The 13525-nt window shown below is 43.7% G+C and overlaps 1 protein-coding gene across 2 annotated transcripts in view; it reads left to right on the top strand.

Moving 5' to 3' along the window:
• The window catches only part of LOC125466536 (MORN repeat-containing protein 1-like), a 185610-nt gene extending 179033 nt beyond the window's left edge, over nucleotides 1-6577 (top strand). The window contains exon 14 of one of the 2 annotated variants that reach the window (XM_048561130.2): nucleotides 4964-6577. In XM_048561130.2, the coding sequence (XP_048417087.1) occupies nucleotides 4964-5112 (149 nt within the window). In that variant the 3' untranslated portion in view covers nucleotides 5113-6577. Of the gene's footprint in view, nucleotides 1-2215; nucleotides 2445-4963 lie in introns of those variants that run through there. The other variant, XM_059638066.1, reaches the window with a different exon arrangement.
• Nucleotides 6578-13525: the final 6948 nt, after the last annotated feature.

Genomic DNA, 13525 nt, shown 5'->3' with positions numbered 1-13525 from the left:
CTTATTTCACTGTTGTAATGTAGGACAGTGTTCAATTTGTAGCTTTTACGTGAGGTGGTGTAGTGAAAATGAGGCTGATAATCCAGCACACTTGGCACACGCTGAGCTGGCATTAACTGGGGTAGTGATTAGTGTTTCTAGAATTTTAAAAAGTTGCCTGGGCTGTCAGCACAAAACAGTGAAGAAAATTACACTGGACAGCTAATCCTACATTAGTTGAGTCAGTGCATGTCAGCATCACAGAGCCCTGTTTCTCTGCACCATTTCTTTGTTATCGTAACAGCATATCGCCTGTGGTTAAGGTTATTAAATAATGTCTATTTTTTAAAAAAAACCGCACTTCAGCCCACCTGTTGCATTGTGACTAATATCAATGTCAGTACTAAGTGTCAGATTATAAACTCAAGTATAGTGAATGCTGGGAGTGAGCGCTCAGTGTGAAGCAAGGCTTTAGTCACCAGCTTTACATCAGCACTTCTGAAAGTACAACCCACAGCTCACAAGTCATTCAGAGAGAAATTATCTTTCATGTGGTTCAGACCAAAATGTCATCCTTGTTTCAGTAAATAGTACTCTCTTACCACTGAGTCAGAATATTGTGGATTCAAGTTTCACACTGGAGACTTGAGCCAGAGCCTAGACTGACACTTGCAGTGCAGCACTGAGAGAGTGCCACACATTCAAAGGTATCATCTTTCAGATTAGCAAAGGGCTCTGTCTGCCCGTTCAACTGGACATCAAAACTTCCACATTCTACCTAAGAGAAGAGCAGTGGAGTTGTGCACATCCATTTTCTATCTGCTTCTCTGGTGTTCCTCAATATTTATTTATTCACTAACATCACTAAAAGCAGATTATGTGATCATTATCACGTTGCTGTTTTGGGGATTTTATAGTACGCAAATTGACAGATGCATTTCCATTATTAATGCTAGGACAACACTTTGTGAAGGGAGTCAGTTAACTCAATTGACTGGACAGCGGGATTGCAATGCAGAGCGATGCCCACAGCATGTGTTCACTTCCACATTGGCTGAGGTTACCATGAAGGACTGTCTTCTCAACCTCTCTCATTGCCTGATGTATGGTGACTCTCAGGTGTAGAATAGAATAGCCTTTATTGTCACGTGCACTCGAATGAGTGCAGTGAAAAGTTTGTAATGTGGCCACTCAGCAACATCTTAGGTACAGAGGACCTAGGTAAAGGTACTTTTAAGAGTAGTCACAGAGTAAAAAATACAATAGATTAGCATTAGTTGAAAAAGTCCAGAATGATAATAAATTACAATTAGTACTTAAGTTCCAATGCATGCCCACCTGTCTCAGAGCATGAGGCCATGCTGCCTCCACGCGCTGACTTCCATCCAGGACTTGCTCTGCCGCTGCTATGGGAATTGGCCCATGCACTCCACATCAGGACTGAGCCCATTCGCTCAGCTCCGCTGTGGGACTCGGCCTGTTCGCTCAGCTCGGCTGTGGGTCTCGTCCTGTTCGCTCAGCTCCGCTGTGGGTCTCGGCCTGTTCGCTCAGCTCCGCTGTGGGACTCGGCCTGTTCATTCAGCTTGGCTGTGGGACTCGGCCTGTTCGTTCAGCTCCGCTGTGGGACTCGGCCTGTTCTCTCAGCTCCGCTGTGGGACTCGGCTTGTTCATTCAGCTTGGCTGTGGGACTCGGCCTGTTCGTTCAGCTCTGCTGTGGGACTCGGCCTGTTCATTCAGCTTGGCTGTGGGACTCGGCCTGTTCGCTCAGCTCCGCTGTGGGACTCGGCCTGTTCATTCAGCTTGGCTGTGGGACTCGGCCTGTTCGTTCAGCTCGGCTGTGGGACTCGGCCTGTTCGCTCAGCTCCGCTGTGGGACTCGGCCTGTTCGCTCAGCTCCGCTGTGGGACTCGGCCTGTTCGCTCAGCTCCGCTGTGGGACTCGGCCTGTTCATTCAGCTCCGCTGTGGGACTCGGCCTGTTCATTCAGCTCCGCTGTGGGACTCGGCCTGTTCGCTCAGCTCCGCTGTGGGACTTGGCCCACCAGTCATTTTTCTCTAAAAAGAGAACAGCCCCAAGAACTGCTCAGACTATGGTGACTTTTACATTTAGAAACTAATCAGGTTTGTCATGAACATTGTGATGTTCTGAAGCTTTAATGATGCTGTATAAACACAGGTTCCTCTTTTTTGAAGAGTCATATCAGACCTGAAACATTAACTCCTGTTTCTCTCTCTACAGATCCTGTCAACCCTGTGGAGTATCTCTGACATTTTGTGTTTTGATTTCAGATTTCCAGCCTTTGCACTATTTTGCTTTTATTCTTTCTCTGTACTGGGATGCTGTTTTGTGTAGCTTTATTTCCCCCTTTTTCTAAACTATGTCTCTCAAGACAAGATAAAACAACCTTTTGTAGAGGTTTGCGGTTCAGCTGTATAAATATTTTTGCTGCATAGTGCAGCACACACACTGTGACTTGTCTGATTCTTTGGAAGAATAATATTATGCTTAATTTGGAAACCTCCCCCCCCACCCCCAGAGTGTGTCAACTCTTGCTGGGTACAGTTCCACAGATGCCAGCAGATTTCCATTACCCGATCCCACTTATCATTCGTTAAGTGGACCTGTGAGAATGAGAGATTTTGGTTAACTATGACAACCAAGGGACATGCCAGCACAGGCATATTGGGCCAAATGGTCGTCTTCTGTACCATAACTTTTCTGTGTTTGCAGATAGAAAAATAAAACAGAGATACAGATCCAATTAAATGGCAGAGCAGACCCAATGGCCTCTTCCTTTTCCTATTGAGTGTCGGGAGGTTGTTTGTCTTCACAAGTGAGCAAACTCTAGACCTCATTCAAACATCAATGTCAACTTCATCTGACAAACGGGCTACGTTCCGAAAGCTCGTATTTTCAAATAAACCAGTTGGTCTATAACCTGGTGTGTGATACCTTGTCCATCCCAGTCCAACACTGGCACCGCCACATCATCACTTCCCAAACAGCATCACCAGAGAGATCAGGAGGAGAATGCTAGTCCATTTTTTTCCTCAGTCCAGGTGTATTATGACATGCTAAATATTGTCAACACACACTGCAGAATGATGTGAGACTTCTCTGGTCTGTATGAACTAATATTCTCAATAGGTAACACACTTCCCATCCAGCTGCTAGCAAAGTGCATCTGTCACAGGATGAATAAAACTCCTTGTGCTAAGGTGCCGAATTGTATGATTCTGATACATCCTAAAAGGACCCAAAATCAGAGGATGGGGTGTCCTGTGTTAATCATACTCTCAGGTCTGGTTTCGTATCACGCTGACAGAAACCCCCAGTTTTTACCACTGAGGTTTGTGGAGTTACCTGGGATGAACTGTTACAGTAGGTTTCCATCAATTAGCTCCTTCTGCCAAGGGTCCATTGCGCTTTGTGATTTATATAAATGGATGTGAATGTAGGAGGAATAATTGGTAAGTTTGCAGATAACATCAAAATTGGAGGTGTAGTGGACAGGGAAGAAGGTTACCCCAGAGTACAATAGGCTGGGATGATGGGTCAAGCAGTGCCAGGTAGAGTTTTATTTGGATAAGTGTGAGGTACTGCACTTTGGAAAGGTAAATCAGGGCAGGACTTACACACTCAGTGATAAGGTCCTGGGGAGTGTTGCCAAACAAAGAGACTTTGGAGTGCTGTTCATAATTCCTTGAAAGTGGGTCGCAGGTAGACAGGGTAATGAAGAAGGCATTTGATATGCTTGCCTTTATTGGTCAGTGCACTGAGTATAGGAGTCGGGAGGTAACGTTATGGCCATACAGGACATTGTTTAGGCCAATTTTGGAATACTACATTCAGTTCTGGTCTCCATCCTATAGGAAAGATGTTGTGAAACTTGAAAAGATTGACAAGGGTATTGCCAGGGATGGAGGGTTTGACCTATAGGGAAATGTTAAATGTGCTGGGGCTATTTTCTCTGGAATGTCAGAAACTAATGGATGAGCTTATCAATGTTTATAAAATCATGAGAGGTTTGGATAGGGTGAATAGTCAAGGCCTTTAGCCCAGGGTAAAGGAGTCCAAAGCTAGAGGGCATAGGTTTAAAGTGAGAGGGAACAATTTAAAAGGGACCGAAGAGGCAGCGTTTTCATGCAGAGGGTGGTGTGTACATGGAATAAGCTGCCAGAAGAAGTGGTGGAGGCTGTTACAACAACAACATTTAAAAGACATCTGTATAGGTATATGAATAGGAAGGGTTTTGAGAGAAATGAGTGAAATGCTGGTAAATGGGACAAGATTAATTTAGGATATCTGATTGGTATGGACAAATTGGACAGAACGGTCTGTTTCTGAGCTGTACATCTCTATGGCTCCAATAGGGAAGGAAAGGCCGTCATTGCCCTTGCTCCTGATCCCTACATGGCAATTCAGTCAACAACAACTTGTATTTTTATAGCACCTTTAACAAACTAGACCATCCCAAGGCATTTCACAGCAGTGTTTTCAGACTGAAGTTGATATCAAGCCACATCAGGAGATATTAGTCCAGGAACCTAAAGTTTAGTCCAGGAGGCAGGTTTTAATGAGCGTATTAAAGGAGAGAATGGGAGAGAAACACAGTGGTTTAAGGAGGGGCCTGGCCTGCTGCAGGAATGACTGCCAGTGGAGGAGCAATGAGAATCAGGAATGCTGAGGAGGCCTGAATTGAGTGTAGAGCTCTCATCAGCCAAGGACAGTTTCAGACTCTCCTGGAGAGATATCCACAGTTGAGTAGTTTGCTACAATTACATTTAGCTGTGTGGAGACACATGAGATTCCCCTGTAAGATACATATAAAAAGGCCACACACTTGGATGGAGTACAGGGCACATTGCCGTTGTTCTTCCAACTATGTATTCAAGTGTAATCCACCCTTCAGGGGACGGGGAAGTTAAACAGGGGGAAAAGATATTAAAATGAGAAAATTTAAAACTGACACACCTCTAATTTCAGGTGATTATATTATCATGGTGAAGGACGTGACAACCCCACCTTTCCTGGGTCACACTCTCCCGCCAGCTTTCATTCTCCTGAAGGTGAAACCACACAAGCCAAGCAAAAAGGGCAGCAGAAAGGAGCACCACAAAGTATCCAACAAGTAACGAAATCCCTGAAGAACATTACATCTGATGAAGTTTGAGCTATAGCCTTCATGTATTATTTTTGTTTTACACCCTTTAGATTTACCATAGCCCCCTTCTTTAATCTTTCCTTCCTCCACTCCTTCCTCTCTTGATGCCGTCACTTGAGGTGATAACTTGGAGCGTGATTTCATGTCACACATTTATAGCCATCTAAGAGTGGAGACTCTCATTCCATTAGTCTGGGTCAGAGTTGAGTTCTGGTTCTGAGAAGTGAAAGGGAATATGCTAAACCACAGTAAACACCCAGTCCCAAAATAGCCTGCTCTATAAATGAGAGCAACAAGTGCACAGAAAGAAAAGTCCCTGCAGAAGCGGAGGTGTCACTTCGGAGCAGTTTTGTACAGAAGTGAATAGTTGTTTTTGTGTTCTGTTTACTTCAGTTCATTAAGGTATAAATATTTTTAAAAATCTCTATTTAATAAACCGTGTGTTTGAATGTTTTCACTTCCTTTAAAACTGCAAAGGGTCTATAAGCTTCAGATGCAGCTGGTCGGAGGAAAGTCTTTACGTCTCATTGAGAGGTTCATATTTGTGAAGGATGGTCAGATTTGAAGAAAGATAGGGCAGCAAATATTTTCTGAAAACAATGTAAACAACATACCAAAGTGACCTGCTTGACCATCCATGTTACAGCTTTCCCAATGTTTTTGTCAGTGTGTAAATGTGCCATATTCAGCAAGATCATTCCTTAGCTTATGCTGAGTTAGCAGATTTCAGCTGGACTGGTTATAGTGAAGCTATCATTTGCCTCACTGCCTACAGTCAATTACCGTGCCATTTAAATCATTACTCATATGAGGTACCAGGTTGACCTCCAAACTGTAATACTCTGCTTTTACAGAGAAGTGCTGCACTATGGAGAAAGAAACGGAGTCACTAGATTAGCACAAGTACAATGGACCAAATGGCCTCCAATTCTATGTGATTATAGGAAATGGAAAAACATTAAGGGGCATTTTAAATGTCACCACAGTGCAAGTATCCATCTGTTAAGGATCTACATTGGCAGCTACTTGTGATTGGATTAGTGAAGTCTGGAACACTCCTTTCTGGGTGACTGTCTCTCTTTGGCCTCTAATATTTTGATTTCTCTCTCACTTTTATTTTTTCTGTGTCTCTGTCCCCAAATTCTCTTTCCAGTGCTGTAGTGCTTGTATTCTTTCGGTTTGCTTTAACTATTATGCCCGATGCCTCTCCATTTTCAGTGTCTGCTGCAATCTTCAGTTCACCCTTACACCTCTGCTTCATGATTGATAACCACTCTGCTTCCCCCACCTCCCAACATTGCAACCATGACTACTCCCCCACCAGCCCATTCCTGCTCCTCTGTACTCAATGATCTTGGGCCACAATCGTGTCTTTTGTTAATGTTCAGTTGGAACTTCAGTGTTGCATCATTAGTTCAAGATGTCATTTAATTCTGTCTGGATAGTTCACTTTACTGTGCTTTTTGAAATATATAAACCGTTTGGGAAAAAAGGCTTTGACGCATGAAATGGTTTATAGATAATCTGAACAGTGCACTGTGTGCTGGGAGTCCTGGTTTAAAATGTTTCCAGAGTAACATTCAGATTCAATTGAGCGTCTAATCTGTCCAGAGTTAGAGATCTCAACTGTCAACCAGGAACATAAAATGGAGAGGAAACATCCAGGCAATATCTCTATAGTTCTACTTTAGCACCTCTACCACACCAAACCAGTGACAGAAACTGTGAAAAATGACTGGGCTTGTAGTGATGTCTAGAAATGGAGAATTGGGGAACAAAGGGAGAAATTCACGAGGGTTTGGGGTAAGGTGGTTGGAAAAGGGTTACTACAAAGAGGAGAAATCCATCAAGACAGTCCCACCATTTAGGTACATCATGACTAATGTTGTCTCGAATTCATCTTCGATCCTTGGTTTAACACCTGTTCATAACAAAAAAATTTAGTCTTCATCTTGAAAGCTCCTATTAGCCCCCAGCTTCCACAACATTTTGATAGAAAGATCTAAATTTCCCCTTTGGGAAGGAGTATTTCCTGACACCAAACCTGAGTGGCCTGACTCTAATTTTAATGTGTTGCTATCTTATTCTGAATGTAGCCAGCAGAGGAAACAGTAGCTACCTTATCGAATCCTTTCAAGCCCTCAATTAAATCACCCCTTATTTGTCTATAATCAAGACAATACAAAGTTTATCAAAACAGAATGTTCAGAGGAAGTCATATTCAACTTCAACTCTATTTCTCTCTTTAAATAGGCTTCTAGACCTCTTGAGGTTTTCCAGTACTTCCTGGTTTTGTTTCAGATTTCCAGCAACCACATTATTTTGCTTTTACTTTATCTATACTCTCTGTCCTTACTGTTTAAATGTTTGGGAAGGTAGGAGTATGATAGAATCACTGCTGACTCTTACACTCCAGGTGTTGCAGTACTATCACAAATCGTAATCATTGCTGGGTCAGCATCGTCTATGACGGGGTTCAAGAAAAAGGAAAAGGGAGAGAGATCTGTGACATAAGAGGACAAGTGACTATTTGACAAAAGGGATGAGAATGCAAGGCCAGCACTATTAATCTGAATTCATAAATAGTCATCATTGTAGTCACAGTACTTAGAAAGCAGTTTCTTCTCAGTCCCCTGGAGGATGATGAGACCTCTGCAGATGTCAGCTGGCTCTGAAAGGTCTTTGAAAGCAGCCTGGCATCGCTAACTAAACAAAGTTGCTTTTCTCTTTGTAGAGTCTGACACCAAACCCCCATCCCCAGCCATGTCGAGGTTACTTACCATGTCCAACAATCAGGTGTGGAGTCATGGTTCCGCTTCTGATTTGGTTTTTCAGATGGTGAAATGAATTTAAAACCTTCATATCTAAAACCTTTGCATCTTGAGGCTCTCAGACAAACGGATGTCTGTGCAGTTTACATTTTAGATATTGCCACACAAAATCTGGAACCATTTCATTCGTCAAGCCTTTGCCAACTCTCTGCTCAAGTCAGCCACTGCGAAGTGCACATGATCTTCTTGTGTGCAACCCTCTACCTCCCTCTGAGTATCAACTTCGCCTACTGCTTGTGCTCCTCACCAAGTGACCGGAATATGAGAGACAGCACTTATCCATGCCACATTGCCAGCCAGCGCTCAGAGTGGAAGTGGAAACATTCACTTTTTTCAATGTGACCCAGTGTGAAACTAAAGCAGTCCAGACAGGAAGGCCCAGGTTTCAGCCTTAATCTACACGTAGATCCACCTGGTCTCAACGGTTGGGCTCAGTGCCTTTCAAGACCTCAGAATGTCCAACACTCTGGATGACAAAGTGAGTTCCTAAGAAGTAAAGTCCTGGTAGTAAATTAGAGAAAGGTAGCCAATTTGTGCACAACAAGGTCACACAACCCACAGTGAGGTAATTGAACAAGTAATTTTTCAGTGAAGACGATTGAGGAATAAAAGTAGATCAGGCCACTGGGATGAATATCCTTGATCTTTTACATTCACCTTGTAGTGCAGGTTTAATGTTTCATCTGAGAGACAGAACCTACAATGGTGCAGCATTGGGTATATTAAACGCTAGAACGGTTATGTGCTCTGGAGTGGAACTTGAACCTACCATACGAGAACCGAAAAGGCAAGTATAAAAATAACTACTAATCAAACTGAGGTTAATACTTTAAAGGGAGAGAGAAACCAGGCTGGTGGAGGCTGAGGAACATGCCCGATGACCTCAGTTCCCTGTGGTTATAGAGCGAAGATGGGACTGGACTTGGCTGTGATACTTCTCCTAATTTCAAATTTCCTACACATGGTTGATAACTGCAGTCACAAACTCAATATAGCCCTCAGTAATGGATTTCAAAGGGCTGCTATGAACTGACTTACAACAGGTTGGTCAGTGCTTTTGGTAGGATGTAAAACAGGAAGATGCAAGGGGAGAGTACAAAGGTGGCCAGGTCTGACTCTATCTTCCCCGCAGCTTGCAGTGTTCCAAATACCCCTGGCATCATTCAAAGCCTGGATTCATTCAGCGCCTTTCTTTGACAGATTCTGGTTAATCAGAGTCTCTCTACCCTGAATGTTTGTCTATACTGAGGCTGTTATAACCTAAAGACAGGTTAGGATCCCTAACTCTGCAGGAATAATCTAGATCCTCAAGAAATCGAAAATTAATCTCCAGGTTACTGTTGTGAATAGTCCCCAAGAAAAATATCACAAGGGCCTTGTGCAGTCGTAATATAATTTTCTTTTGAAATGCTTTAACCAATTAGTTATAAAAATATTGGAAGTGTGGGAGTGAAAGCTGAATGTTTGGAGGGTGAGAGAGCATTCAATTTAAAGAATCAAATGCAACGTGAGGAAAAGGGTATTTTAACACGAAGTGATTTGAGCCTGAGTTAGACTATATTGCCTAAAAATCAGGTGGAGCAAAATACAAATGTGGTTTTCAAAAGGGAATTTGGAAAATTACCTGAAAAGAAAAAGATTGCAGGGCTATGGTCTAAAGACGAGAGAAAGGGGGACCAGCTGAGTTGCTCTTGTAGAGAGCTGACACGGATATGACGGACTGAATGGCCTCCTTCTGTGGTGTAACCATTCTATGATTCAATGTTTCCATGATGAAAGCTCCAGGAATACATCCAATCGGAATTGGCAACCCTACAACAGACCATTCACATGAGCGTTGGCCAAGTAAACTTGGGCAGTTTTCTGAGAGGTTTTCTCAGAGTCAGTCTGTCGCCAGAGTCTAAAATGAAAGATAAATGATGTGTTAGGCTGCAGAGGGCAGCAGTTTTTTGTGAGTCCCAACTTATTTTTTTGGACCATGTGATGGGCTGGCCTGCTGCTCCACCTGCCAACCCCCTCTGCCTCCTCTCCCTTCTCCAATGAAGCAAATAATCAGAAAAGGGACTGCACACGGCTTCCTTTGTAGCCGCCCCCACCGCAAAATACAATCTTTACTTCATCGTGGACTTGTAATTGTTGAAACTCTTGCCAGCTGGGGCTCGTATTTTCTTGCAGATGTGAGATGGGTTTGTGGTTTGCCCTTTCAGCACAATGAATGCTCTGTTAATCAGCTAACATTCAGAATAGTCTGGTGTGGGTTTGGATGGCAGCCAGCCTAATCCATCAGGCAATGGATTGTTCATTCCAGGCAGGGCAAGCAGAATGCCACCAGGATCTAGGATGATCACTCTGTGTAGACTGCCCTCCATATCTCACAGGAAGATAGTATCGGAGTGAGTGAGAGAAAAGAAAATAAAGCAGCCAGATGAATAATTTATCATTCATTCATTCTGCTGACTTCAGTTACTTATACTGCAAATAACTAGCAGCAGCCTCCTGCGTGGCTCCCTGCAATGGGGTAGCCCTATCACAAATGCATCACTTAGTGCTACACTGAGCCACTCAGAAGGGGCAAGTTCCGTCTTCAATTTGTGCCAGCTTATTTGAACATGGTTAGCATCCAGCACCCAGCACCCAGCAGGGCTACTAGCATCAGCATACCAGCTTGCATTTGTATCCCATTTTTAACGATATGAAATAGCCAAACCCTCTAGGGATGGATCAGTCTATAGGGAGACGTCAAGGAGAGATTTGAAAACAAAGATGAATATTTTTAAATTGCCAGGAGCTGTTGTAGGTCTGCAGGCACAAGGAAGATGGGTGATTGGGACTTGGTCCATGTTAAGACAAGGGCAGCAGACCTCAAGGTAATGGGCAGATGGAAGATGGGTGGATTGTCAGAGATTGTTTAGTTTGGACAGGACAAAAGCATGGATTAACATTTCAGCAACAGATGGGCTGAGGTGGGAGAGAGACAGGAGCTAGTAAAGAAAATCAGCTCAAATTCCTTCTTGTGGTGTCCACCCAGTGCCCCAGCTGCATAGAGCATCTATCATCCAGGAACAGGCCCCAACTCAGTAGATTAACCATTTAACATGCAACAGTCTATACCCATGCATGAGAAATGGGTATTTGTAGAGATAAGGTGGTCCCCAGCAGAGTTCAGAATGTGGAGGTGGAGGAATGCAGCAGGCCAGGCTGCATCAGAGTTCAATGTCTTTAGGAAGCAGACAAAAGAGAACTACAGTTATACTTTCTTAATTTGGTACCAAGCACAATGATGAAGCAGAAGACATCTTTACAAGCTGCACTGTTGTATGATTGGCTGCCATGATGCATGTTAGATTATTTTTTTAAATTGTTGGAGTGTTCCTATGGGTAATGCTGGCAAGGCATTGTTTCTTCATTTCGAGATACTTTTAAAGATAACAGAATGCACCTTGTACTGCAAGTCTAGAGTCATCCAGGCTGGCTGTGGTGTGCAGATTCCTTTCCTTGAAGGATATAAATCAACCAGCTGGACCATTAGGACCAACCACCAGCTTTCCAGACCATCTTTAGTAAATGAAATCTCACAATGTGCTGCAGTGGGACTTGTCAAACAATAGCCTGACACAGTCACACTGTCTAAATCTTAAGATACAGCTCACATCCTGGACTGCTCCTTCACTATTCCCAACTACTTTCAATTACATAACCACCAGTGGCTACAAGGATCAGTAAAATGTAAGGACAGAATGTGCACCTTCACAATGGGGGCTGAGTTACATCTCTGAATATGGGTCTTAACTAGAAGACTACACTTTGACTCACCAGGTGTAACATCATGGGAGATCCATTGGTAAAACAAGAAATATGCTCGGATTTTTTTTAGAAGTGATTTATGGGAGTACTTTCTCGACTTTCCATTTAAGCAGATGACCTCACTTGACAGCACCACATGTTAGAGGTTTGAGTGTAGCCTGAGCATCACTTTCCGATTATGTCAGAATACTTACCTCAAGTATCATGTTCAGCATCTGAAAGTGATAGAAATGCTGCTAGGTGGCTATTCGTTTATAGGCAACCTATGCTGGTTTTAAAGCCGGGAAAGAAATTCGATATTCAAATGGTCTCCCCTCTGTGACAACACAGCAGAATGTACAAAACCCATCTCAAGTGTCATGTTTGCTGTGCAAACTGGATCAGAAACGGATGAGTGCATCAGTGCGTGAGCTCATCATTACTCCCGCCCTCCAGAGGTTTCAATGGGAGGAAAGAAATCTCTTTGACCCATCTTCCCTTCATTTATGCTGACACAGACACAGGCCATACAAGGACAGCATTTTTAACTCTTACATGGCCATGTGAACACACCTCAAATGCTTACCCAAACACCCACCTAGCTCAGTCCATGAATGCAGCCCTTTCTCCTGACTGGGGGCCTGATCACAGAATAGCTCTCTGATCTATGTTGTGTTAACTTATTCTAGGGGTGGAATCTTATCGGGGTCGGAGCGATGATGGCTATGGTGAGAAGTCTGGCGAGGATTATTTTGATGTCAGGAGCAACTCTTTAATGTTTTTGCCAGACTGTGAGTTGATTTTCTCATTAAAAAATGGCAAGTTGCCAATTAAAGGAGACTATTGTTTGTTAAATGCCTTACTACTGACACAACTCAACCTCGGTAATATTCAGCTTCCTACCTTATCAAACGCATCAAACAAGTTGGATGTCAAGAAATCTCGATGTGGAAATTAGAGTACATACCTGTGGTTCAGCTCACTGCTATGACTAGCCTCCACGTCGCTCAGCACCAAACAGCATCTCAGAGCACAATCCATGGGAATCGGCCACACAAACCCTCGTGCATGGATCTTGGCATCTGATATTTGCCAATCCTTCACAAGCATTCTGGCATCTCTCTAATACATGTCCAGGTCAGTCAGGAAGTACGGACACACATTGCATCAGTAGCTGGCTCTGAAGACTGCAACGGGGCCACTTTACATAGAGGGACAGGCACCAAGTCCATGGATTGGACCAGGCTGCATGACAGGGCTGCTCACCTGCTTTCAGTGCTTACTCACTTTATGCCAACTTCATGGCTGCAGCATCCATACCTTGCCTTGCAGTACAATGCCTGTTAGCACATTGCCACTTCAGCCAGAGTGAGAGGCTCTCAGTAGTACTATATTAATGAGCCATTCTGCGCAGACACACAGACAAGCAGCTTGTCCTTCGGGACCTGCCTGGGAGTGGGAGAAACGTTTTGCTGTCTGGCAGATCCAGATATCAATTTGACACTTCGAGTTTCTGCCAGCTGCCCTTGTAGCAAACACACTCCATGTTTATTCAACCAAATGACCACATTGGAAACTGGGTGGGGCTAGTCCTCAGTCCAGTCAAGGATAGGCCCCCTCTCTGATGAAGGGTCTAGGCCCGAAACGTTAGCTTTTGTGCTCCTGAGATGCTGCTTGGCCTGCTGTGTTCATCCAGCTCCACACTTTATCAAGGATAGGCCCCCTGTTGGTCAGAGTGTCCCAGTACAATCAGTCAGTGGAACAGTCTGA

The sequence above is a fragment of the Stegostoma tigrinum genome, chromosome 28 (genome assembly GCF_030684315.1).
Source record: "Stegostoma tigrinum isolate sSteTig4 chromosome 28, sSteTig4.hap1, whole genome shotgun sequence".
Taxonomy (NCBI): Eukaryota; Metazoa; Chordata; class Chondrichthyes; order Orectolobiformes; family Stegostomatidae; genus Stegostoma; species Stegostoma tigrinum.
The sequence above is the reverse complement of the archived record's forward strand: the minus strand, read 5'-3'. Positions and strand labels throughout refer to the sequence as shown.